This window comes from Pholcus phalangioides, unplaced genomic scaffold, assembly GCF_987345545.1.
Source record: "Pholcus phalangioides strain wild (caught in Gottingen) unplaced genomic scaffold, Ppha-v1.0 ptg000008l_1, whole genome shotgun sequence".
NCBI classification, from domain to species: domain Eukaryota; kingdom Metazoa; phylum Arthropoda; class Arachnida; order Araneae; family Pholcidae; genus Pholcus; species Pholcus phalangioides.
Window position 1 is genome coordinate 32,044,898 of NW_028301601.1, and position 27,998 is coordinate 32,072,895.

General features: G+C 38.7%; 1 protein-coding gene across 1 annotated transcript in view; it reads right to left on the bottom strand.

Moving 5' to 3' along the window:
• Positions 1-1,669: 1,669 nt before the first annotated feature.
• The window catches only part of LOC149084187 (neural cell adhesion molecule 2-like), a 265,084-nt gene continuing 238,755 nt past the window's right edge, over positions 1,670-27,998 (bottom strand). The window contains exons 7-14 of the mRNA XM_089234532.1: positions 27,521-27,808; positions 19,186-19,485; positions 17,974-18,102; positions 6,952-6,976; positions 6,389-6,480; positions 6,148-6,290; positions 4,400-4,657; positions 1,670-2,178 (exon numbers count right to left, since the gene is read on the bottom strand). Of these exons, the coding sequence (XP_089090658.1) occupies positions 4,466-4,657; positions 6,148-6,290; positions 6,389-6,480; positions 6,952-6,976; positions 17,974-18,102; positions 19,186-19,485; positions 27,521-27,808 (1,169 nt within the window). The 3' untranslated portion in view covers positions 1,670-2,178; positions 4,400-4,465. The remainder of the gene's footprint in view (positions 2,179-4,399; positions 4,658-6,147; positions 6,291-6,388; positions 6,481-6,951; positions 6,977-17,973; positions 18,103-19,185; positions 19,486-27,520; positions 27,809-27,998) is intronic.

A 27,998-nucleotide genomic window follows, 5' to 3' on the forward strand; every position in this document is an offset into this window, starting at 1 on the left:
GACTTCATCATAAAGTTATAACTTCTATGAATCTGAATGCGAATTGATCGGTGAAAAATAAGTGAAATTCTTTCAGTATAATGCCGAAGTGGTTTGGTATTATTTGGTAACGTTACAGCCTCGTATTGAAGCGAGAATTACCTAAGAATAGTGTTTTGGCATTAATGTGAGAGTTTCGTCGTCTACTCTGCTAATTTTTCTGTTTTTTTTCTGACAAACGACTTCTACATTTTCGCGCCTCGAAGCTGTAAAATTAGCGAAAACCAACTTCAGCCGATCATCACTGTGCCGTCAACGGGGTTCGAACCATTATTCTCATGACGAGACTGCCGTACGGTGACCACACGACTGCTCAGCGGTAACTTCATAAATATATATTTTTTTGTTTTGCTCAGTCGAAGCATGATATTCCAGAAACGGGGGGGGGGATTCTGGGGATATTTAGTGGCGGCCCCTGTATAGCGAATTCATAGGGTGAAGAAACAAAACAAAAAAATGATAACTTTCGTCTCGGCCCCCGGGCTGGAGCCTTGTTCATTTGTAAAATCTGAAAAAATGAAGATTCTGTTAGTCGTACCACATTGTACCAGCGAATGCAATTCAAAATGGCACAAATATCCATAGAAACGCTAAATGAAGTGAATAACGTATGACGACGAGCTTTTTCATAAGTGTAACAAAAAAAGGTACTGAGGTACTGCAAAATAGGTACTGGGGAAAATCAAACGCCATGATAGAACATCTGTTTCTCCAATATTAATATCCGTATTAGAGAAATTTGTTAGTTAAATATCTGACCGCTGCCGTCGTTCCAGGTAGAACTTTACTTTATCACTAAACTAAGGAGCCTAGAGCATTTATACTTTAGGAATTTAAGAGCCTTAACTAGCCTTAACAAGAGAAGACATAAAATTTCGGCACCCTGAGATAAAACTATTTGGGTGTGATTGCATGTTAAATCAGCTATGACCGCTTTTGTCTTTATATTGTTAAGTATACCTTATTAGAGAGATTGTTACACATGTACATGCAGTTGACATGGAAAAACTCATTGGTTTAACCCTCGTATTCCATAGATAAGGTGAGTTCTACCTACAATGAAGCTTACGACCATTTTTCGATATATTTTTTAAATTTTTTTACGTAGTGTAATAGATTCTACTTTTTGTGACATTTCCATAATTTAGAAAATTTTAGTCTTTTATTTATTTTTTGCAAATACTTAGAATTTAGTGAAAGGAATTGTTCAATCAAAGAACGATAAAAGAAATGAACGTTTGCATCATTTATCGGCAATGTTTAGTTGATATTCAGATCGACAGTGCAATTATTGCTCCATTGTGATAATGACGTAAGTTTCGCTATCCACCAAATCAACGCTAATCAGCAAAACTCCTTTTTCATACTATTTTGTGCTTTTCTTTGATTATATTGAATATTTCAACTAAATATAAGTAACTATCATCAACCATAAATATTCAAATTATCTAGTTTCATCATCCGTAATAAATATTATTAGTATTTTTTTTTTCCAGAAAAAACGAAAAATATAATTTTTTTTATTTATGTTATTGAATTTATCATATTTTATTTATGAAGACTTTTGATCTTGGGAATACGAGGGTTGGCAAACATGAATGCGGGCGCTAAATGAACAAAAACACTCCACCACGTATAACAATGATTTATTTACAAAGCACCAAAAAATCTTCGGATTAAAAAATAACGAACTTTCAAACGAATATCAGATCCACGGTGTCGTTATTATTTCCTCTTATTTTTTTTTTGTTTAAAATTACATATCGTTCCTAGTTATTGAACATATTCCCTCTAATGGTGCCGATTTGTTTTCCAGAGAGAGGAAGGTAGAGATATATTTGAAGACTCACAAAATAACGTGAGGCGTTTCGATTGCTTCGTTCCCTTTTCCTGCAGCGGGCCTATCTATACCACCACCGCTGCCGCCGAACGGATCAGTGCCATCTTTTTGTTTAGGTAGTTATAGTATAATATGAGTTATACACACACGCGCGTGAGTAACCGCTGGATACATTCACCTCGTGCAATCTGAGGTATTAGCTGCGGTATCGGAATGGTTTTGTTTCTGGATTAGGTATTGCTTGATGTTTTTTTTTCCTCTTTTAGTTCTGCTGTCATTCCTCCTCGTTTCAGATAACTCTACGAATGCAAGAAAAGAAAAGAAGAAGAGAAAAATATCAGAGTATTTAATGGTGTAATTAGGTAATGCAACATACGCGTGTATTTAAATGAAAATAAAATTATAACTGCGAAATTGTTGTAGGTTTCGTAGAAATGGAGAAAGATAGATAAAAATCTGCACATTTTTCCATAGATAATACAATCGAATCTCGTTTTACCGTTATAGCGAAAATCTCGTTTTAACAAATACTTTTTCTAATCTTTAAATTGGTTAGTATTTGGTCAGAACATGACAACTCCAAAATCACATTTTTGAGACATAAGCATTTTCATTGTCATTTAAAAATCTAAAAAAATAAATAAAGCATTAACACAAATACAAATGGAAATATCATACATAAGCATATTGTTTAGCCGTACGCACGTATTTGTGCATTTATCTCACTTCTAATTACTTATAATTAGCAAGACTTGCTTTTAGATCAAAAAGCCATTTTTTGGAGATATGCTCTGATCAAACACCACAGAATTAGTTTACATAGGAAAAACATATTGCGAATTCCGATATTACGAAATGAAAAATCTGTCATTAACGAATTAAAAAAAAAAGTATCTGAACCTCAACATAAGAGTACAGAACGTGTCAAAAACGATTCCAAAAAATCGGTTTCAAAGTATTAACTTGCTTGATTGTTGGGGAAGAAGAGTTGTGTTCTTCTATGGCTAGTGAAGGGAAATTTTAACCAATGCTGTGCCTGAAAAAAATAAATAAAATCTGTGGTAAGCCAGTGGCTACGCGTAAGGAATGTTTCACGTTTCTTCTGTTTCAGAATGAGTGGTCTCCAAAGCAAACAGTTTTCAATTAAAGGAAAACTTAAGATCATATCTGATGTTAGTGCTGGAGTAAATAGAAACATTGGGAAAACCTTTTCAAAACGATGACAACATTTATAAAAAATCGGATGATGTTAGAATTTTTCGATTCTTCGCACCTGCCTTTACAGGATATTCGTTCAAGGCATTTTCCAGAAACATACATGGTTTCAGGACATTCATTTCCGAAATGTACCAGTTGCCAGCCCACTCATGTGAAAATAATTTGGAATTTGCATGTGCTTCTGAATGCGAAACTTTTCAAGCATTTGTTAAAAAAATTACACGAGTATATTTAGAGTAATTTATTGTTTCCCCGGCTTCCACAATACTTGTAAAAAATTGCATATTCTTTCCCTCAAATATGTAAGTATAATACAGATAAATATGTATGTGTAAGAGTAAGTATAACTTACCCAAAAAAATTCAATGCCTAATTGATTTCAGTTGCTTTGAGTTATTTTTCCGATTTAACTTCATGCTTTTTATTATCTAGAACATTGTTTCCCAAAGTGGGCAATGTCGCCCTAGGGGGTGATGGGAAGGTCGAAGAGGACGGTAGAAGCTCAGGGTTTAAGTCAGGGCTTAATAAAGCATCCGGCGAGTTGACTTGAGTTGGCGGGGGCGATAAGAAGAAAAAAAATTTGAAGAAGGGAGATGGGACGAAAAGTTTGGGAAACTATGATCTAGAACATAAAACAATGTGAAAACCTTTTCAAAACAATGACAACATTTATGAAAAAAAAATTAATAATAAGTAAATCTGTCTTTAGAATCAAATTCCGCTACAACGAAATTTTTTAACGAATGTTAAAATTCATAAAATGAAAAATTCCTTTGTAACGAAATTTCATTATAACGAAGTGATTTCTTCAGTAACTTGAAGTTCGTTATAACGGGATTTGACTGTATAACTACGTGAAACTTGAGATAACAGACAAACAGATATCCACGTTAATATTCCTTGCGGAACTGATATTCACTATAAAATCATATAATACATATTTTTTTGTTTTGTTTATTCAATCCCCATGCGACAGAGAAAGAAAAACACATTGGTGCAATTTTGGAGAGAAATTTGATTAGTTAATTTAACTGATTCGATACCAAATTGTTGAGATATGTTGAATATAGCCAAGGGCGTCGGAAGCGTTTCGAATCTGTGGGTGCCCATCTTGAGATTCATGTAGGAAATTTCGATTTTTGAATCAATTCTGTGGGTGCTCGGACCCATTCTACAAACTTCCGTGGGTGCTCGGACCCATTCTACAAACTTCCGTGGGTGCTCGAGCACCCACAGCACCCCCGGCTCCGACGCCACTGAATATAGCAACCTTGTAAATGACTTTTGCGCGTTAGAACTTACCTCGAATAAATTTTAAAATCCTAAATTCATCATAAGTTCTTAGAGAATGAGTGTCGGTTAATTTCATCAGAGGTCGGTGTGCCTGAGGGAAGACATCGATATAATTTCTGAGCTGGTGTGATCGTCACTGGGCCTGTGATGAAGGAGTATCGAATTAGGATATGTGGTGGTCACACCATCAGGTTGGTTGGGGCTGCATGGTGATTTGCGCCTCTCAATTTTCGTCAGTGTTTCACTGGAGCCTTTCTTGAAAGGCAGCTATAAAGGAACGAATAGATATTTAGGCACATTGATATGCAAATAAATATTATACGCATATCTTAGCAATCGTTTACGGAAACTTGGTCCCCGACATTTCGCCCTTTAGCACGTTCCGTCCCCATTACATTTCACCTCATGAAATTTTGCCTTTTCTGACCGTATAAGCGACCAAATAACTGGGTGAGTGACCTTATGAATGACCAAGTGAGTGGATGAGTGACCGTTTGCGTGAACTAATGAGTAGACGAGTGTCGGTATGATCACGGAATGAGTGGGTGATTGATCGTATGAGTTACTATGTGAGAAAATGTGTGAGTGACCAAGAAAGCGATCAAGTGAGTGACCGTATGAGTGGCCAAGTGTGTGGGACATTTCGTCGCGGGCATTTTGCCTGCCCTGACCGTATAACTGACAAAGTAACTGAGTAAGTGACAGTTTGAGTGGATGAGTGACTGTATGATTGATCGAGTAAGTGAATGAATGACAGCATAAGTGATCATATAAGTGACCAAGTGAGTGAATGAGTGACTGCATGAGTACTTAAGTGAGTGGAGCAATTTGCCCCGGGCATTTCGCCTGACTGTAAGTGACCATATAACTGAATGAGTGAGTGACCTTATGAATAAGCAAGTGACTGGATGAGTGACTGTATCAGTAAGTGAGTGAATTAGTGACTATATGAGTGACTGTATCAGTAAGTGAGTGAATTAGTGACTATATGAGTGACTGTATCAGTAAGTGAGTGAATTAGTGACTATATGAGTGACTGTATCAGTAAGTGAGTGAATTAGTGACTATATGAGTGACTGTATCAGTAAGTGAGTGAATTAGTGACTATATGAGTGACTGTATCAGTAAGTGAGTGAATTAGTGACTATATGAGTGACTGTATCAGTAAGTGAGTGAATTAGTGACTATATGAGTGACTGTATCAGTAAGTGAGTGAATTAGTGACTATATGAGTGACTGTATCAGTAAGTGAGTGAATTAGTGACTATATGAGTGACTGTATCAGTAAGTGAGTGAATTAGTGACTATATGAGTGACTGTATCAGTAAGTGAGTGAATTAGTGACTATATGAGTGACTGTATCAGTAAGTGAGTGAATTAGTGACTATATGAGTGACTGTATCAGTAAGTGAGTGAATTAGTGACTATATGAGTGACTGACGGAGTACTTGACCAAGAAAGTGACCGCATGAGTGGTCAAGTGAGTGGGACATTTTGAATAGGGCATTTCACTTGTCCTTACCGTATAAGTGACAAAGATCGTCAGAAAACGGAGATGGAAGGGAAAAAAAGGAACTTGAAGATAATTGAACGGGATTCGAATCTGCGACCTTCGTCGTCAGAGTCCTGTTTTCTACCAACTACACCACAGTTGATATCAAAACCAGGACAGCAACATCCGGGGAGTCCAGGTCAAGTATTAATTCACAATTATTTAAAAACAAAAGAGCTTTCTCCTACTGTTTTAGAAGATTTACCTTCAACGTTAAACACGTCTCCACTTGCTTTTCAGAATACGAAGGACTCGTAGGTGATTTTCTCCACGTGACGGTCCCCGTCCTCGAAGAAGCATTACCACGAGTGACATCAGGTTGAGTACTTTCTATCATGACGAAACTCTCTGTAACCATCATTCGAGTCAAAAAATGTTCAATATCAGTCGCAAGAAGGAAGGCAACCATAAATATATTAAAAAAATATACATATTTTAATATCTACCTGAAGCTAGTTGTTTAGATTTCTCATCACCGTGTTTTTCAGATGAACAACTATTACAAGATGTATGATTGATTTCTGTACAGTCGGGATGCCTGTGAGAATTAGAAATGACATTGCAATAAATGTGGTTGAGCTGGATTTTTCAGGTCATTTTATGTGCTTTAAATATTAAGTTTTGTAGAGTAAAAATGCATGTTTTACGGCTAAAGCCCGAAATAAACCAGTTGAACGAGCTAATATCTGAAATTCTATGGAACTTCGGACATTGGTTTAAAGTGAATGGGTACCCCTATAATATCGATATCATAATTTTTTGATCGTTAGCGTTGCATAGGTAACCATAAATATTTATTATACGGCCATAATTATCACACAAAAAATACGCTAACTTGATGTTGGCCTCGAATCATGCCCTTTCATTGGCCAGACATCTCATGTCACTCCATTAACAGGCTAGCCAAAGTCCGAAATTCGGGCATTGACAGAGTCAACTGGCCGGTTTCGGACTTTGACCGTAACATATATTTATAGACTCTGCGCCTCTATAGTTATAGTGGACTCACTTTTTTCCATCCGGATGTTTGCCATCTGTAAGGAAAAGAAAATATGTGAATTAATTGTAATTCTATGTATCATTAATTGAATTTCGGTCACTTCTAGTACTGCGTATATATATGCATATATTCATCATTCTGGTAAGTATTTTTACTATTATGGAAGCAATAACAGTTTTGTAAATAACATCGGATATTTAGGCATGTCGGTTACATTTAAATATTGTCGGTAATAAATTGTCCATGGTGATAGACCGAAGTTGTGCTCAATCAAAAAGAAACTACATTGGTTTAATTTTTAATAGTGCAACAATGCTGAAGGGACGCTGCTGTCAAACGAAGACTTGTGTTATAAGCATGTGGCTTATACCTCGAGTAAGTGAAATGCCTTTCCTCCCTCAGAGCAAATGAAAACTCGCCCTCCCTCATCCAAGCACGTGCGCAGTGATAAAAGGAACAGGACAACTATGGACGAGCCAGTCAGTGAAATGTCACAATATTTTTGAAGCAAGAAAAGAGGAACTGATTGGAAATCGAATAGGCTAGGGGTCGTAATGCATGGCGATGTCACCAAAGACTAGAACTGAACCCCACACAGGCAACACGTTCATCCATATCCTTTTATGAAATTTCTAGAATGTGTCTGTATGTATCGAGAGGTAACGCGATCCAAAGGCTTCCGCATCACTGGGAAAACTTAGTACGCGACTAGGCAACACTGATGGTTACACCGAAGTCCTGTAAAACGTTTCTCACCCCACCCTCATGGAGGCCCTGTAGGTTTCCGAAAGACCCCCAAAGAGTTCGTTTGCACTTGGATAACAATCCCTGTTCTAGTATTACCCACAAAAAACCGTGAATTAAATCCCATTCATAAAATAACAATAATATAATAATATTATTATTCTTCATGAAATTTTTCACTTTCAAAAATTGAACAGATTGGACTCATTCTGAAGCCAAAAACAAATTATAATGCTGAGAGTACGCTAGTTAGTGTTCATCGCGAAAATAATTTCCTCAGCACCTTGAGCTCAAATTTCCACGCGGCATGATTGATGCGCTGTAGATATATTTCTTCTCACATAAAATAAAGTCCCTTCTATCTTCTGCGAACGTCTTTTACGCAACAGACGCGGGGAATAGAGATGGTACAAACCAAAAAATAAAAGTAAATAACGTCTTTCTTTTGGGAGAAAGAGAGAAAATTACTTTAGGATATTTCTTGGTTGAACACATGCTTTCTTCTCTCTCTAGAGGTAGCAGAAGCAGCAGAATTATAGAAGCGGCGTCCTCACACAAAAGGACGCGTCGTGATGGGATATTAAAGAACGCAGAAGTAGATTAAGGAAAAGGATTTGCCACGACGCACGCTCTTATAAATACTCACGCACTTCGGGATACCGAAGACCTCGTTCATTTCAAGCCAGCACGCAATTTGTAACTATTCGGACAGTACCGTCGTTTCTTGTACTTCTCTGACGTGCATTAATTTTTCAAGCGCATTATCTGCATGAAGCTTAATAGGATTCGTCTTCCCACACACACACACACGTGCTTTCATTTATACTTAAAAAATGTGTTTTAGTCAAAAAAAAATTACAGTTGAAAATTTTTTATAAGTCCTTGTACATGACCTTCTACGATGTAGAATGATCTGAATGAGTCATTTTTTTTAGAGCCAATGAACTCGTCGAGGTTCGCTAAAAACATTTACGATGTCGTTACTTGAATTTAAACAAGTTTTTTTTTTATGATGCATCAGGTGTTTACGGTGATTTGGACAATATTCCAGGTTGATTTGATTATAAAAGTTTTTGAATATAAGATTGATTTCTTTACAAGAAATACTCAACTTTTCACGACATACCACGTTATTCTAAGACCAGTACGGTACAACCCGAGTTATCCAAAAGGAAATTTTAGATATTGCGTGGAAAGCGCATGGCAAGACATATGTGTAGTGCTCATATAATTCGTTTGAATCAACATCTACATTAAAATCTAGCTTTAAAGACCCGTCAATCCCCGGTTCTCAGAGAACTGATATTTCGGAGATACGACACTCATAATAAAGATGAACTATTACGATGGAAAATATTCACAACCCCCCCTGTTATACATATCAAAGTATTCGTTTTGATGATCGATGATGATATCAGAATCTACAAAAACTCTCACAAGTCCTGACTTAATTAGGCACTTGCATGTGTCAATAAGGTGTTTCATTTTGTTATTCAAAATTATATAAAGTACGCTGGGCAGCGAAAAAAAGAGTACAAATATTTGAATAGACTTCAGCACAAATCGCACTCGCACGAATTTGCAATTCCAAAAATTTAGTTTCATAGAAAAATTTGTACGAAAATTTTTAAAAGAAGTTTTAAACAAAGCGTTGCGCAAATGCAACGCCAGTCAAACATGGGTTAAACCAATCCAACATTAACAACCGCTGATCAGCGTTGGTCTTTATGATGGCCTTTAATTCCGGGAGTAATTAAGGGGGACACGTGACGTTCAAATGAAAAAAAATTCTTATAACTGCACATTTCTTGCTAAAAATGTATTAATGGCATTTCATTATTAATATAATAATAATTTCAGGTCTCTTAGTTTAAAAAATATGTGTTTCAACAAGCTTGGCGCTTTATTTATACACCAAAAGGCACCAAATTGGAACGATCATTGTTTAGTCTTTTTTTGTCCCCGGCGTCTAATATTTCGTTCAATAGCATCAATCTCTTTTATTTTGCTCTGTAGGCATATTTCAATGAATTTTAGCATGCATTTTGTATTATGAAGAACTACTAATGAATAAAAATATATAAACCTGTTTCTATGGCGAAATTTGCAAAATCGCGCAGTAAAATCTATGATACAATTCATTTATATATGCATGCAGAGCAAAGCAATATAAAATGAACAACTGGTGCTTTTCAATGAAATTTGAGACGCAGGGGACAAAAAATGACCAAAAAAAAAATTAACCTTTCCAATTTGGCGCTATATGGTGTACAAATAAGGTGCAGAGAGCATGTTGAAACACATTTTTTTAACACTAGAACGGTCGGAGAAGTCATTTTGCCGGTTTTTGATTTTGAAAACGCTATAATCTCGCAGTATTTGACGTACACACTCCATTTTTGGTGACTCATTATTTCCGCACTTATTTCTGTACACAAAAATTTTAAGAAGAAAAATATTGATGGTTTTGTTCAGGAGATATCGACGGTTATACCTAGAACGGCCATGATCAGTCATTTTGATTGCTATATGTGAATTGTGTGTTTTCTTTTTGTGGTGGGCGTTGATGTATACTTTCGCTTTTAGGTTTATACCCTGTCATTCCCCGATTGCACACACAACCCAACTTATATTCACCAGTAGCATACCAATAACAAAAAATTAATAAAATAATGTTATTCGTTGCATCACGTTACTGGGCAACAATCTAAAGAGTCTAGTGACAAGGACAGTATGCATCCACGATCAAAATCCTTTAGTTTATTCAGATATAGCTTCTGTTTCAAAATTAAGGAAACGTTTTTTCTCTTTTTTTTTCCTGAATGTTCACCTGGTAAACTCAGTTTTTTTTTCGGTTTAGCATTTCATAACTCTTCCATAAATCTTCCTAGAATACATAGATTCATTCACATTGAGTAGAAATATTATGTACATTGCCCTAAAAATGAGCAGCAGTCAGAATAACTGTCAGCGGCCCTTTTAGGTATAACGTACAGTCCAGCCCATGGCCCCCACATCCTGAAACAGGGTCCCCCAGCCTGGGATCTTTTGCAGATCCACCGACGAGATTTCCACGAGCCCTCTTTATGATGAATTTATAGCGTACAAAAACAAAAAAAATGGTGAAAATCGTCCCGGGCCCCAGGGCTTGTCAGCCTACACGTTGTGGGGGCCCATGGTCCAGCCCTTCTATTGTTTTAAATGAGAGACCTGAAATTGTTATGATATTAATACTGAAATGCCATTTTCAGCAAGAAATATAGTGTAATAAGAATTTTTCACTTGAACGTCACGTGTCGCATCAAGAAAATGAGAAATGCATTATTTAATGTAATATCCATTTTCATCTTAATAAAAAGTATAATAAATTATTCTTCCCACATGCGTGCATAGTTAAAAATAGAAACCTCAAAACATTTACGTTCTCAGACGATATAGCTGCAAGTCAAACATCTGCATTCCATCTGATCTTCTTCCTGAAGCCTCAGCTGTCCCAAGGCGCAAGTTAGACCTAGGTTTATTGCCTGAGAGTGTGTGTGTGCTGCTGCTGCTAACCCCAAAACACACAGAGAAAAGAGACCCTCCAACATACACACACACACAAACAGCAGACTTGCGAAACTAACTGAATTAGCCAATATCACGTAAGTTCAGGCAAGCTGCAACCCTAGCTTTCGGATTCCAGTACAGAAAAGACAATTGAATTGCGCGTGATGATAGGGTGGGGGCTGGAAAAGCGGCGTAAGAGAGATAGACGAAGGACCAAATAAAGAAATAAAAAGAAGTAATGTTACAGGAGAATGAGGCAACGGGGAGAATACAGTGAGGTGCTGAGGCTTATGTAAATTACTCGCGAATATCTTCCGTAAAGGAAACAAAAGGTACTGAAATTGGAGAAGTCAAAGCACTTAGAGAAGCAGTTTTGTGCCCGACGTTATCTTCATTACAAACGGGTAACTCCCACTTCCTGAACAGTTTCCTGTTAAGTCTCTCTTCCTCGTCGTTGAGAATTCCCAGACAGGCATTTTCGGATTTCGCTTCAGACCAGCTTAAAATGGAAGAATTCGAACGCTCACACGCACTTCCAAGCATTCAGAAGGGGTTGAGTTTTTGACGGATTCCGATCATCAAAGGACGTTTATTTGCATAAGTACCAGATAAACGTTAACCATAATGACTACAACGCTGTTCTCTCTTATTTCAGTGAATATCCATTCCTTCTAGTTTGCATATTGCATATTGAATCAAATTGCACTGGTTTAGCTTCAAGAAATTGATTAGAATTTCCTCACTTGGAAACATGTTTACGTTTCGAAGCGTTTATTTGTCGGCATTAACAAGTCTGTCTTAACACTTATCCTATTTATATGTAAATGATTGGTACGGGGAAAAATTTTTCTATGAATTATTGATCGTGTCGGGTTAAAACACAAGTTACTTTGCGTACACTAAATATCCCGAGCGTAATTGCAAATAAGTAATTGCATCCGATTCATAAATTAGTAATCGATTTCGCAGTTGTTAGGTTCAAGGACGGTTTGTCGATTCCGAAAACGGAGTTCACTGACATCATTGAACGGCACTGTCATTCCAATTACCGGAACGATGATTCGAATGTTTCGAGCAAACATTTGCTTAACGGGGATTTGTATGTTAATTGGGTTAAACACGTACACACAGTGCGAATTTTAATGTTGGAATAACGCGTATCTTGTACGTAAATACTGCAAGAGATTTTTGATTGATAATTTTTACAATTAAATATTTTTATGTAGATACTATGTATTTACTATCATCCAGCATAAGACTAATTTGATACAAAGCAAATGAACAGGCTGTGACCCGAGCAGTAAATCCTTAAGCGAACATAACTATAGGAGCTCCTTGAACAGGGAGGGTGAATAACCAAGAGTATGCAGTAAACCAGTGTTTCTTAACCTTTTTTTGCCCGTGGCACCCTTTGAACCATATTTTTTTTCGCGTGGCTCCCCTGTCTAACCTTACCCAGAGTCTTCGATCCTCATCTAGAAGCAAGGTCTTTTATACGTATTGAACTGATTTTTTCAGTGAATTTATACTGAAGGAAAAATTTTCAAATAAGATTGGCTTCCAGACCACTATCCTAGAACTTTTTGAGCTCCTCAGTAGTCTGAGATCCCCAGAAGTGATTCAGGACCGTCTCAACATTATGAGCCCCTCAGGCAAAGTGATGCTATGGTAGTCCCATACTTAGCTAGAAATAAACAGCCTGCATATTTCCTACTTATTTTCAAAATGTATTATACTATACAAATATCGTAAGGTAACACTTATGGACATGAGACCCCCGGGCATGACCCCTCATTCAAGTGGGAATGACAGAGCTGCAGCCTGGGGCAAGATATGGTTTTCATCATTTCTTTGTTTTTCATACTATAAAGGAGAGGTCTGTGAAAAATCTAGCCGGGGGACTGTGGAAAAACCCCATAGAAAAACCCCTAGAAAACCTGCTGCAAAATGTAGGCGGTGAGGCCCGGGTGGGTCCTTGCCCTAAGACGGCCATGGTTTTATGGGTGGTTTTGTTGGATTCTGTAATTGTATAGTCACTAATATATAAAAGCTTTATTTCTTCACACCTTAATTTTTCTTAGCTCTCTGCAGCCCTCCAAACCAACTGTCATGGGCCCCCCTTTCTCCGTTTTTTTTCCGTGATCACCTTGAAATATCCCGGTACCATTAGGGAGCCATATGGCCCCCGGTTGAAAACCACTGTAGTAAACGAAGAGAGATTTTCACCTCCAACCTCCCGTCGTCACCAGTAATATATTTTTTTTACTGTACCGGGATAACCACCCCTCCCGTCTCTTCCTGCATCCACCTATCGCAGAGAATACGTTCTGTGCGATATATATATATATTAGTTACTATTTTTATGATTTAACAACTGGAAGCATTGCTGCAGATATAATGACGTCGACAGTGTTTTAGGCAACAGTGTGTATCTACTCTGAATGTTGGATAATTGGATAAAAGTGCATCAATTCTAATGTTCCTACACTAAAGCTGAAAACGAACAAACACAGCCCCCCTCCCCTGCTCATCAGGGGATGGAGCAAGTATACGAGCATGCCCGAAGCCCCGCGATACCTGCTGTGAAAAAATACCTGAAGGTAGGCCCGGAAGTTACTTTCTGTACATCAACCAGCAGTGGGTCCTACACAACGGCGGAAGACGCGCGCTCAGCTCCGGCTCCTACGCTAGAAAAGAGCTACCACAGCCATCGGCTTTTACGCAAAAGTTGAGTGCGAGCATCAGCAGACTCGAGCTGTTACATCATTGCTGACAACGAGCTCTTACATTTCCTGATTCATGCTGAAGACTAGCTTCTGCAGTTTGATTAATTCTAAACCACTGCTGAGAATGAGCTTACACAGTTCTTCGACTTTAACGTCATTGCATAACATGATTAAACACAGTTCCTTACTCTGAAGTCACTGCAGAGGACTAGCATTAAATGCTTCTTGTTCTGAACTCACTGTTGAAGACAAGCATCCTCAGTTTCTTGTTTCACTGCTGAGGACGAGCAAACACAGACCACGGCTGCGCCACTGCTAAAGACGATTTTTGAAAGTTCAGATAATTCGCATAGAACGAATTGTACGGTATTATGAAGACGAATTGTGGAATTAAAAGCCCATTTTGGCTGACAAATATGTTGCAGACAAAAAATTCTCGATGGTGAAGGTAAGTGAAGTAGTAGTTATGAGCGAGAGCATGAGTCTGAAGACGTGATCTAGCAGATCGTCCGGAAATGGAAGACATGCTAGTTCAATTCGAGGATGATGTCATTCTCCGCTATCCATACAAAGGGTTTTAACAGCTGGCTGATGCGAAGATATATTTTGGAAGTAGAGAAAATTCAACTGCACCTGCAGGGAATCGAACACTTTCCGGGTGAACGCGCTAGACAACTAGACTACAGAGGTCTTTAGACCATCTGGTGGCATTGTCAGCAATTGTGAGCTTTGGTCCGAGTCAGTCCGACCTCTTCCAGACCAACCGTGGCCCCCGAAAAAATGAGTCCGACCGTAATAAAAATTGAAGTTGTAATAAAAGTATTGAGTCGAAAAGTTAGTCCGACCGTCTATGTACGGTCCCGTTCAGTGCACACCAGCTCCAAGGAAAAATTGGGATATTCGTTGCCACTGTAGTCTACTTGGTCTGTGCCGTTCACCCAGAGAGTGAAAGGACGTGGGTTCGATTCCCCGCCGGGGCAGTTGAATTTTATCTCTTTTCAAAATATATCTTCGCATCAGCCAGCTGTTGAAAACCTTTGTGTATGCTAGTTCAAGCACATAACTTTCATCGGAACCATTATGCAGCACAACTCTGAGAAGTGTCGTCTATGCGTAACAAAATAAAATTCATTGTATACTGTTCTCTATGTGCAACTATATTTTACATGTGTGCCGAGGATTTCGAGACTTAAATTGAAATAAGTATTTTGGAATTTAATTCTTTCACGTTTTGAATGCAAAATCATATGATATTCAGGCTGAATATAATAACTACTTGTATTAGAATATGGGGGGGGGGGGGGGTTGTTCGTTAGAATTCAATTTACGCCTCCAATATCAAGAATTATCCATTTGTTAATCATTCATGCCATATATCACGGTTAAATGTACAATAATCTGCAATAGGCGGCTCATACACCAGTGGACACAACATGCATATACCAAAAAATAATAATAATGAATCCGACTGTACGTACACACATGGTGCATAATGGCAACTGCGCAGACGTGTGTGCACGATTTCTCAAGTTTCAATGAGGATATGTGTGTAATGAAGGGTCTGCGGAGGGCGTACGACACAGCACGTATAAATGGAGGAATGTGGGTTTGCGTCCGAATGATGGATTCGTTTCGGTTGTTTCGGTCCAAGCTAACTAACCAATGTGCATGCAATGCGCCTTGTGTAACTGCGCGTGTGTGTGTGTAGGGGTTGGTCTTGTCCTCCATTGCTGGGAAGATCAATATTACATTAGGAACAGATCGTTAGCTTTGCGGTCGTAGACGATCCAGTAGCTGAAGGGCATTTGGAAATGGCAGATCACCTTTTCCAAAGTGCCACTTCCCGACATAATTAATGAACATGACGGGAGGGAGACTCTGGAAGATCATAGGTTTCAGAACACATAACAGTTTATAGAAGTCGCGGTGGGTTGAAATCGAAAATGCCGATCACTTGTGCTTGGCGCAGTGAACGCCCAAATTACACCGCACATACTCCGCACATTTTCTATATATTTCGCTTCCTGAGCAGGGGAGAAGCAAAAAAGCCAAAGCTCATAAAATTTTTGGAAAATCTTCCTGATAGATATCAACAACAGCATTTTCTCTACATTTCGTACCCGAACAGGGGTGACGAAAAAATCGAAGCTCGCAGAATAATTTTTTGGAAACATCCCTAATAGATATTAAAAACCTGGAAAAAAACGCAATTTCACAAATAATAATGCCCATTTCAGACATGATTTCTCTAACAATTATGCTACTAGCATTGAGAACGCACAGGGTGAGAAAACAATTAGAGCATTTTGAAAGCTGCAACGTAGAAAGATGCTTATTTCGCATTGATCTTCAAAATGAAGTGTGATTTGATCTGAATAAAACTTGATTTAATTTCTTGAATATTTATACAATTATACAGTCAAAGTTTTCGTTATAACGACTCTCGTTGTTCGACGGAAAAAAAGCGCTATGTTGGGAGATTCGCTAAAAAATCTTCTTAAGAGAATTCATATTTGGACAGCAAAAAAAAAATATTGATTTTCTTATAATGTAAGCAGTAAAAAAGGCAGCGGGCTAGAAGATAATGATAAAATTATTAATCAATTATACGCTGGCACATATTACCCGAATTCCGGCAGCGTTCGCAACCGTTTCGGACCCAAAACTAACAACAAGGTCAGCTTCGTGACTCATGGGACTGTTTGTTTCTCAAAATTAGTGGAACCAGTGACGTAATATGTGCAGTTATAACAAACTCTAAGTGGGTTTGTACGACACATCTCAGAATCCCCTGCGAATCGGATTTGCGTTGAGACAAATATCTCTAAAGAGCCCCTGGCTGTTAGTGATTTGAACCACCCATATCGCGAGCCAATGCCAGTCAAGTTTGGGTCGTAACACACAGGTCGGAAAACCTCTGATATAAAAGGTAAATGACTAAGAGGCAAGAGGCCTACAACGATACAATAATTCAATCATTACACTTCACTCATAGTTCGAAAAATTGATGGCAGGTGGCAGCACTGTAAAAGGCATTACACAGATACAAACTTTTCGTTAGTTTCACACCACGGGCACGCACCTTCCAACACGTACCGATTCGTTAGAAGTCCCGCAGACGATCGTGGACGAGGTGCATGTGCGATTAAGCAGTAGTCATTAATGATCAAAATTTGCACGTTGAGACGTGTTTTTTTTCTGACAGTCCAGTGTTTAAACGCTTTAACTGCAGCTACATTTGAACATTTCACAAATGGGGAGATTTCACTGAAACAACCCCCCAACAAAAATGACTCCGATTTCCTACAATCATCCCACATTCAAAATTCTGTCAAAATATCTTCACAACCAATTCACCTACACCATAGTTTCCCAACCATTTTTGTCCCAACGCCCCCTTCTTTAGAAATTTTTCCTCCCATCGCCCTCCAACGCAATCTAACTCATAGGATCCTATGTTATATCCGTAGCTTCTACCGCCCCCCTGGAACATTCCGTGGCCCCAGGAGGCGTTAACGCCCACGTTGGGAATCACTGACCTACACTCAGGAACTAAGCTTTACATTTTATAGTAACCTAGTCCTGCCCTCTAGCGGCAACGGTGTGATGCGATAGCTCAAAACTGTCAGGTGGTCATAATAAAGTGGCCGATCAGTGTATTTCGTAAGTGAGTTAAAATAACTCCCTAATATGGTTGAATCCTTGCACTAAGGATTAGATATGGCAATCATTGCTTTGACGGCGGTGTGTGTTCATGAATACTGTATTTATATGAACATCAAACAAGTATGTTTTCATGTGTAGAGGGATGTTATTCGATTACGCGAAGTGTCTTATTTTTTTGAAGAAAATTATAAATAAATATCTTCTTTTTATCGAATGTTGTAACATTTTTTTTCAAAAAGCTAGATAGATTCAAGTACAACACACTTTTTCTATTTGTTGAGGTACCTCTCATGTCCTCCAGGCTGAGGATAACGCGGATAGAACTTTGAAAAAAGACAATAATCACCTTTTTGAGCATTTCTTCGGTGAAAGAACTTGAGATATACTATTATGGAGAATGCTACCAGAGCAATACCACCTGCGATTGCCAGTAAGATCAGAAGAATAGGATTTACGGTGAGTTGCCAGATATCCTCTGAAAAAAACAAAACAAACAAGTATATATATATATACAGGGTGTCCTTTAAGTGTTAGCACGACCTTTATCTCATCGACTATCAGCCGTAAAGGTATAGATTGAATTCAAAAAATGCTCAACAGCCGTTGAAAAATTACCCTGTACCATTTTTTACAGTTAGAATACAGTGTGTCACAAAATGAAAAATCAAAATTTTTGTACGATCCATTATGCTCTAACTTCCAATTAGAAAAATGCTGCGCTGTCTGCCGTGATGCCAACAAAAAAAAAGAAAGGAAATGTTTCTATGTGCAATATTCTCAGAAATATTCGAGGGGGAAATTTGAGAAAGAACACCTTTAAATGCGGAAAAACCGTTCTAACCACATTCAACGCTGTTCTTTCCCAGATTTCGTCCATTTTTCGAATTCACATAGCTCTGAGAATATTGTACTTATATAGAAACATAAATTATATTATATTTTTATTTATTTATTTATTTTTATTTTGGTATCAGGAGATACAGGGCAACAACTTTCTTATCGGAAGTTAGAGCACAGAGAGACCGCATAAAAATTTATATATTTTTATTCTTCATTTTGTGACACTTTGTATATTCACTCTCGAAACTGGTGCATGGTAATTTTCGAACGCGTGTTGAGCACTTTTTACTGAAATCATACCTCTAAGACTGACGGGTGGTGAGATGAAGGCCGTGCTAGCGCTTACAGGACACCTTGCATTTATATCAATAGCCAATAGGTACTTCGTATAAAAAAATGCGCCGTATTTATCACATTGAACGAATGTAAATGTCAAAGAAAAAACAATTTATCTATGTCATTGAGTCTCATTCAGCAGACAAAATGTGACTGATTAAAGTCATTCTAGTGTTTATTGTATCACAAAGCAAAAAATAATAATATATATCGAGAGAGAGAGAGAGAGAGAGAGAGAGAGAGAGAGATAGGAGCTCATTCATATTTTTATGATCCTCTGTCGGCTTCTGTCAGCATTTTGCTAGATGGCTATATTTCTAGCCATCATAGCTCTTAAATAAAACAGCTGTTACCATTAGGGTGAGTAAACGTGAGCAATTACCTTTCCTGGTTTGACTTTCGGGTGCCGCAAGGGTTGACGCTCGCACCGTCACGGGTTTGCTCTTGCCCTTGGCGTTGTAAGCGTACAACGTGACTGTGTATACAACTCCCGGGTTGAGACCGCGGACAGCGAAATCGGCCGTTTGAGCTGACATGTTCAATAACAGAGTCGAATCCTGTGCCCGGACTTCCATCTGGAAATATTGATTCAATCCGCCGTCTTTTCCTTCGAAGCAGGATATCCGGAACGATCGTTCAGTTTCCCCGTTCACTGTGCAGTTGTGGACCGCGGATGGTGGTTCTGGCACGGAATAAATAAGAAGAAAATTGCCACCATAGATTATAAAATTATCCACACATTATCACTATTAAAAATTCTGTTTTTTTTTTTTTTTTTTCATTTGGTTGCTTGTTATTTGTTTACAGATATAATGTGAAAATTTCGATAAAGTTGATTTATCAGTATCCGTCTCTAGTAGCAATTAGGAAATAGAAAAATGTTTCAACTCTCCCTGAGAAAATACAGTTTACACAGTACTCAGTCAAAAACAATAATAAAGGCACCTTGCTTGGGAATCAATGAGCAACGGTAACATAATAACAAAAAGTCATAGTTTTATGCCCCCATATATTGTGTGTTTTCATGTTGCACATCGGTTTGTAAACATCAATAATTCCTTTTTAATAATTACAACAGTTTTATTTTTAACCAATTATTGACAGATAGGATCCAAGCTTCCGTTATTTCTCGTATTTGTAAGAGGAAAGTATAAATATGGAAAAAAATATATTTCAGACACCACTCAGATACAGTCTTTTCTCTTTCATGGACGAATTTGTTTTGTTTCCCCTGTGACAGTAAACACGAGGTGTTACTGTATTTGGACATCTATTATTATTAATTAAGGTGCATGCAAGAAAATTTTTCGAGATTTGTCCAGCCATGGTTCACACCACCTTTGTCATAATGTTTTGTCCGACGAATGGAGATAAACTGTATTGACATTTAACGCGGTAGAAATATTCAATCATTAAACTTCACTAATAGTTCGAAAAATAGATGGCGGGGGTAGCACTATAATAAACATTACACCGAAACAAATTTCACGTTAGATTCACATTAGGAATGTAACTATTTGTTAGAAGTTCCACAGAGGGAAATGAACCAGCACCTCCTAGAGATAAAAGACCTCCGCACTCAGCTTGTGAGGTTAGTAAGTAGTCCATTTTCCCTCAGAATATTCAGGGAAAAAAACTTCCCTGCTCGTGCCAGTATCATCGTTCTGAGGAAAAGAAATGATCGGGCTCAGAATTGGCGATTTCTATGCCTCACATCCAATCACTATGCGGTATTTGTGAGCCTGTCAGAAAGATTCTACGCCAAAATAAGAAAACAACGAAATAGGATTCTGTGTTTCAAAATGTGGCAAACTTGCTAGGTAGTCTGAATGACGTTTATGGCAAACAGTGCAGAGGCCTTCTATCTCTTGGAGGTGCTGAATGAACGAGGTGCACATTTAGTTTAGTAGTTCTAGTAATGACGTATAAACGGGTTTTTTTTACTTTTCTCTGTTGCCTAGCTAATCAATATTTCTCCGAGATAAATAAGGTAAACTGGGATTACAAACATGCGAAACCACAAGCAAATTGTCACCAGATATGATGCTAAAGGTAAAATAAATTACCAGCGAATAATCATCAAAAGTGTTAATGCTAATAGCAATAGAAAAGCGTGAATAATAATTTGAAGAAATAAAGAAAGGAAGAAAAAGCATGACTAACATTTGGGATGAATATTGAATAAGAAGATAATTTTAATCGTCCTTAATTACAGAGAAGAATAAAAATTCTATTAGGCTTCTTTGAAAATATGGAAGAGGGGGGGATGGACAATTATAATTATATTCGGGGCGGCCAAAAAGACGGCCCGTGAAATATGGGCCATATGGGCATACTATTGCAGCTAGTAAAATACTGGGTATATTGGGGGACCAGTAAAAAACTGGATTGAATTCCGCAAAGAAATGTAAAAGAGGTGCATGTACGGAAGAGTAGTAGTAATAAAATACTGTGGTTTTATTATATCCCCTATATACCAGTGATTCCCAACGTGGGCGTTAACGCTCCCTGGGGGGGGGCGATGGAATGTTCCAGAGGGGCGGTAGAAGCTACGGGTATAACATAGGATTCTATGGGTTGGATTGCGTTGGGAGAAACAAATTTCTGAGAAGGGGGCGATGGGACAAAAAAGGTTGGGAAACTATGCCCTATACGAACGAGGCTCTATTAAGTAACTGTGCTATGGGCATTTCCTGTAACCACTGCATTGCATCTCTTTAGCAGTGTCCTGCTATATTCTAGAAAACCCAACATGTAAAACGGAAGGAGCTTGACACAAACACAATAGTGACCCATACCACCCTTCCTGAATAAGTCAGATTTCTATAACTCCTGTGTATGCAAATCACGATGAATCTTATGATTTTTCAATTACAGCGCCTGTGTTTCCTAAATCAGCCACCGAATACTAATCAGAATTCCAACGAATTCTAATTTATTTCGCACAAGGCGAAACGGCGAGGAGGAAATTACAAACAATTATTCGGAATCTCGGATTTGAAAGTATTCAAGGCGACAAAATTAAAGTTTCAAGAAAGGGAGGAAATTATTTTGTGTCTGGGATGATATGTATGCACACACACGAGGGCGAAGTGGAAAATAAATTTATCGTGTAAAATTTAGTTCCTTCCGTGTCCACGAATGGGCCAACATTTTACCCAGAGCCACATGTTTCTTCTCCGAGAAAAAGATATGTTTAATTGCATTAACAGGAAAGGCGGGAAGACGGGGTGTGTAATATAGAATGGCTTTCTCACTCACGCACAAGCCACGAGATCTTCTCGAGCTCTCGACGCCGGGTCATAATATTTTACAGCTTAACGAGTAAGAGTAATTCGTCGGGAAAGTTTAAGCGTCTTTTCCTACTAAAATGAGAGGAGAAAAGCCTCTTCACACACCCTGCTCCCCGTGTCGCTCTCTCTACAGAAGTACACACTAATAGCCGGCTCCGGTTTTCTCTCGTATGGCCGGGAACAAATTAAAGAAGTTTTTGAATCAGTCCATCTTATTACATACGCCGCCGGGCGTATAGCAAGGGAAATGAAAACTTTCTAATTTATTCTAATTTTGCTCTCACTTATGAGTCGGGGCTATAAAATTTTCATGAGTTTTTCCCTCCCACTCGTTTCTCTTCAGGATTCCAGTACATTCTTAAGGAATTTAGGGAGAGAGAAAACTTCCATTCAACCTTCAAACAAAATATATACTTTTTGACCTTTTTTAATTATAAATTCTTATTTTTGCATGGGATAGGTAGCAAGAGATACGGGATAATGATTCCTGGCAGCTTTTTATGTAGCGTACTTTAAATACGCTATTCTAAATACGCTACATACGTTTAGATACCAACATTTAACATGTCAAATATGGATTTATAGTTTTGCTGCGAAGCTATACAAATTTTGCCGTCGTTTACATAAGTTCGCCTGTTCTAATTTTCTTGACCTCTGGCTTCTCAAATCTGACGCGATGGACTATATTCCTCCCTCCCCCGTAAATATGCCTGTATCTCCTCGCTTAGACGAACTTTTTTGGTCGTTAATTGACGGGATTCCTCACTCTCTTTGGGCTACTCCCACGCTTACAGATTCTGTAAGTCATTCTCTTGGCCACTCACTGAGCTAGCCACACGTTAATTTGGTCACTCATTCGGTTATTCACATACTTGCATACTTTTTTTGTAACTCCCATACTTACATACCACACTATTTAAGTGACTGTTTTCGCCAAACACTTATCTGGTTCCTCGTTCGCAAGGTCACTCTTTTGATCACTCTTACGGACCTTCGCTCTCCAGACCATTTTTTTTTAAATATACATATTTCTTTCTTAGAGAACGGTAATTACATGAAAAACATTTAATTCTCAAAATGAGCACTATTTATGCGGATACGGTGCTTACATTGATGAATATTTCCTATGTTTGTTTTCCGTAGGACTATATGGTTCTCACGTCTTCATGACTCATACTTCAAAAAGTTGTACTGGCAAAATGAGAGTCCTGATTGTGCACACCAAGAGGAAAAAGGTTTGCGTTGGAACCCGGGTCGCAACTGGGGGGGGGGGGCAGGCGGCTCTCGTGCCCCGGGCGCTCGACCCGAGAGGGCGCAAATTTCATTCTGAAACCTCTCCTTCAACATTAAAATGGGGAGTCAAAATGCACGCTTGCACCGGAAGACCAAGCATCTAGTTGCGGCCCTGGTCGCAACCAGGGGTTATTCGGGAAATGAATGCATCACCCTCTTCAGAAATCGTCTAAGTATGAAAACCTTGCTCAAATGATAAGCAACGGGGAAGTTTATTCTTTACAGTCACAGGCAAAAGCAGAAAGGAAAATGTTCCTGTTTTTCTCATATGTTTGGGTGTGTGTACACTTTCCCTCTCTTAGGGTTACTTTAGGACATTTTTTTCAACTCTATCCCTTCTTATTTTGGAGCAAGTGGTTTGAATCTCATGTTAACATTAGCTAATCATGAAATTCATTTGCCAACCTAGGCATCATTGCAAAAATAATTAATTTTCACCCGTATAACTACCCCCACCCCACCGTTCTTATTTGACGGTAGATTTCGGGAAAGGTAAATGTCTTAGCTGCAAATCTCTGAAGCATGTAGCGCATGATTACAAGTTTGGAATTTGTGTGTAATATGTTGCATATATTTATTACGATCCCAAACATGAATCCATAAATTGCCTCTAGTACCAATTCCACAGCATCATATTCCACGACAGCATCACTAACATGCATGAATCTTGATCGATTGATGACCGGGTATTATAATTCTGCGCTGGACCCGCGTAGCATATGGCTATATTGAAACGTACATTGTTCACACAATGCTCGTCATAAAACAGTCACTTCTAGGCAAGATCAGTTACTAGATTAAACTTTATAAAGTTTAACATGAATATAATGTAAAAAGTTTCCTTTAGAATAAATGAGTTATTATTAGAAATTCGATAGAGGACAATCATCAATTTAAATTTATTTGTGTAATTCCCTATTGCAAGGCGATTCTAAATTCATAGACAGACTTCAAGGAATGATATAAGACACCAAAATAAACATTTTTTTCGTTGTAGGGGGAGTGGTTGAATCGCAATAATAAGAATGGTAGAGGCAGCTTTTAGAGAGTGCAGTGCAGAACATCGCGGTTCCCAACTTCGAGGCGCAAATGCGAAGTCGATGTCTCCATTAAAAAGTCTTGCTGCAGAGAGCAACAGGCCTACAACGGTGTAATTATTCATTCGTTACACTTCGATCACTATGAGTTGAGAGAAACTCATAGTTTAAAAAAGTTGATTGCAGATGGCACACTACGCATAACAAGCTTTACAGAGAAACGAACTTCACTGAAGGTTCACTATATGTAACCACACATTGCAACATGTAACAATTCGTTAGAAGTTCCGCAGAGAAATATGGACTGGTTTAGTAGTGCAGAACATCACTTCACCAAGAGCAAATATCATACATTTCCAACGGATTCGCAGTGATATGACTATATGTATTAACCATTCGATGGTACAGGCGGTCGTAAGTAGTTTTTTTCATAGTGCAGCCTGGATAAAGAGAAATCTACCACACGTCATTGTAGTAAATATGTCACAGGTCACTTGAGTTATCTGGAACTGTGGCGCAAATCACTTAAGTGCTGTGGACCCGCATCCCCGATCCCTTGAGTAATCTGCAAATGTGCCACAGGCCACTTAAGTTCTCTGGAATTGTGCCGTGAATCCCTCAAACAATCTGTAAATATACTGTGGGTCACCATAGTGATCTGGAAATGAACCTCGGGCTACTTGAGTGATGTAGAATTGCACCGCGGGTGACTTATGGAATCTATAAATGCTGATATTACACAGTTGAGCATGTGCGCTCTAAAAACATCATATATCGTCTTTACCATTAGGATTCGACCACACATTCTATGATAAATAATGTTTGATTAGGTGTCTTGTATATAACCTCTTGCAGTTTGTCCCATGAATTTATAATCACATTCACATAGGCAAATGGAGGTGTCTCACCCTCCTATTTAGTAAATAAAAAGATGCATTGTGGGCATTGACAAGAGGGCCGAAGTGGGCCTCCTCCCCCGTTCAATATCCGAGCACCCAACTTGAAATATATTCCACAGTGTTAATGAGTGTTTAACGAATAATGCACCGTGGAGGGTGATCCCTTAACTGGCCTAGCACACAGTATACAGGGTTATTCAGAAAAAAACATTGGCAAACTGAAAGGGCCCTTCAGCAGGGGTGGGAAGTGACTAAGTCCATTTCGGAGCAGCAAAATTCAGGATTTGGAGCTGTTTTGGAGCAGCAAATTCAGGATTTGGAGCAGCAAAATATGGGATTTGGAGCAGATATTTATAAATTGGAGCAGTGAAATTAACAAGAATATTTTCGTTAACCCTCAACCCTTTTCAAAATAAAACTGCACTGTCTTTTGTTATCAAATATCTTTTCGTCAGCTTGATTTTTGTTTTTGGTGGTTTAGGCTTTTGACACCTTGTTTGAAAGAGTGGCTGTCATAAAATTTTTTGCACCCGTCTATTTAAGATGATTTTTGCTTACTGAGGGCACTATTTGCTAGTTTTAAATTTTTTTATACTCGGAAAGAAATTGTTGTAAAATGGGAGAGAATTTCGGAAGAATCAACTCGATGTTTGGCGATTCAGCACTCATCATCTGGCGAGATTGGCGATCTGATACTCGATATTTGGCGAGATTGACGATTTAACGCTCGTTATTCGCACATTGGCGATTTAACGCTCGTTATTCGGCAACATTGGCGATTTAACGCTTGTTATTCGGCAACATTGGCGATTTAATGCTCGTTATTCAGCAACATTGGCGATTTAACGCTCGTTATTCGGCAAAGTTTCTAAACTAACATTCGTAATTCGGCGAACATGCGCTTTTTACTCCCGGAATGAAATTTTTTTTTCACGAAACATCGGGATTTAACACAATGACAATCGACTACAGTAATTTCTGCTGCTTCCAGTGACGACTTTTTTTTTTAAATGGAAACACTCGAATTTGCACTTTAAAGCTGAAAGGCATTGCAAACCATCTTCAGTTCCACGATCACGGACAATATCGGGGTTTCGCGATGGAAAACCCGATCAGGGGCCGATAGTTTAAGTATAGTGGAATAAAACACGCTCTTCTCGTAAAGAAACGTTTCGTGGCTAGCAGGAACAAAAATTTTTGGCGTCCTTTCCGAAATTCCGGGCATACTGAAGCAAAATTCGCTATTTGGCGCAGAAAAATTCGAAAATACGCTATTGGAGCAGGATGGCGCAAGATATTAGTTTTGGCGCAGTGCGGCGCAATTGGCGCAGAGTTCCCACCCCTGCTTCAGGCATACGATAACAATCCAATATCATATAGGGACATTGTGCGCAAACGCCATCCGCAGCCGGTACAGGGAATTGTTGCTTCGCACTCTTTTAAAGCAATCCCGAAATCAACAAGCATGAAGTCAAAATTGTGACAACATAAATACGTTGGAGGCCCACACGCACTCAGAACACATATTTCGGAATACAGCGATTCGTTAGAAATTCCGCATGGGAGGCATGCTTGCTGCTACTACTACTACTTTACCCTGCATGCACAATTTACACATTCATCTGCGGAATTCATAACGAATCGGTAAATGTCGGAATGCGCGTTCTGAGTTAATGTGTGGCCTCTAACGTATTTATGTTGCCAAAATTGCAACATCATGCTGGCTGAGGTCGGGATTAGTCTAAAAGTGTGTGACGCAACAACTTCCTGTAGTGGCTCCGGAGTGTGTTTGCGCACTTATGTTCCTATGCGATTTTAAATTGTTATCGTATGCCTGAATTGTCCTTTCAGTTTGGCGATTTTTGTCTGAATCACTCTGAACCACCCTGTATAGAGTGGCCTGACCTGTGGCCTGTATACCTGCTACAGGTTGGATATACTACAGATACAATATAGCATCTAAAAAGTCTGCTTGAGCTGGAAGGGTGGTTTAGAATTTTAGGGCGTGTTGGAGGAAAACAAAAGTTCAAAATGGGCCGATACAACACATAAATTTCGTGTATTATATAATTATCAGTTAAAAAAGTTATGAAAGCAACCCTCACTATAATTTTACGTGTACTATATCGCAATATAGTTTGTTTGGTCCTTTATTACATATAACCGTGTTTGTAGCTTAACCCACCGGTCAATACCTGCAGGAATCACTACGAAGAGGCAAGGCATCATCTGCAGTCCAACTCGGTTCTTCCCCCAGCACGACAGAGTGCCGTAATCTTGGTCCGACCTTGGTATGTAGTGAACGACGCTCTTCCGTCCCGACGTCGTCGTTGGCACCAACTCGAGCGTCCCGGAAGAGCTGTTGAACTCCCATCGAAAAGTAACGTCTTCTGGATCAGATTCGACTTCACACGGTATCTCGACTGGGTAATGTAGCATCGCACCGTATACTGTTTGCTGACCCGATTTGCACATGGGTGAATCTGAAGGGGGACACAAAAATGACGGATTTGTGAAATTAGCATTAATGTACAATTTAATGAATTATTAATATGATGCGTTTTCACCCACACGAGCATTAAATGAATGAAACTGCACACAACATTGCTATTGTTAATGAAAAATGAGTCCCGAATGGTGCAGTGATAAAATTCTTGTTTACCGCGATGATGG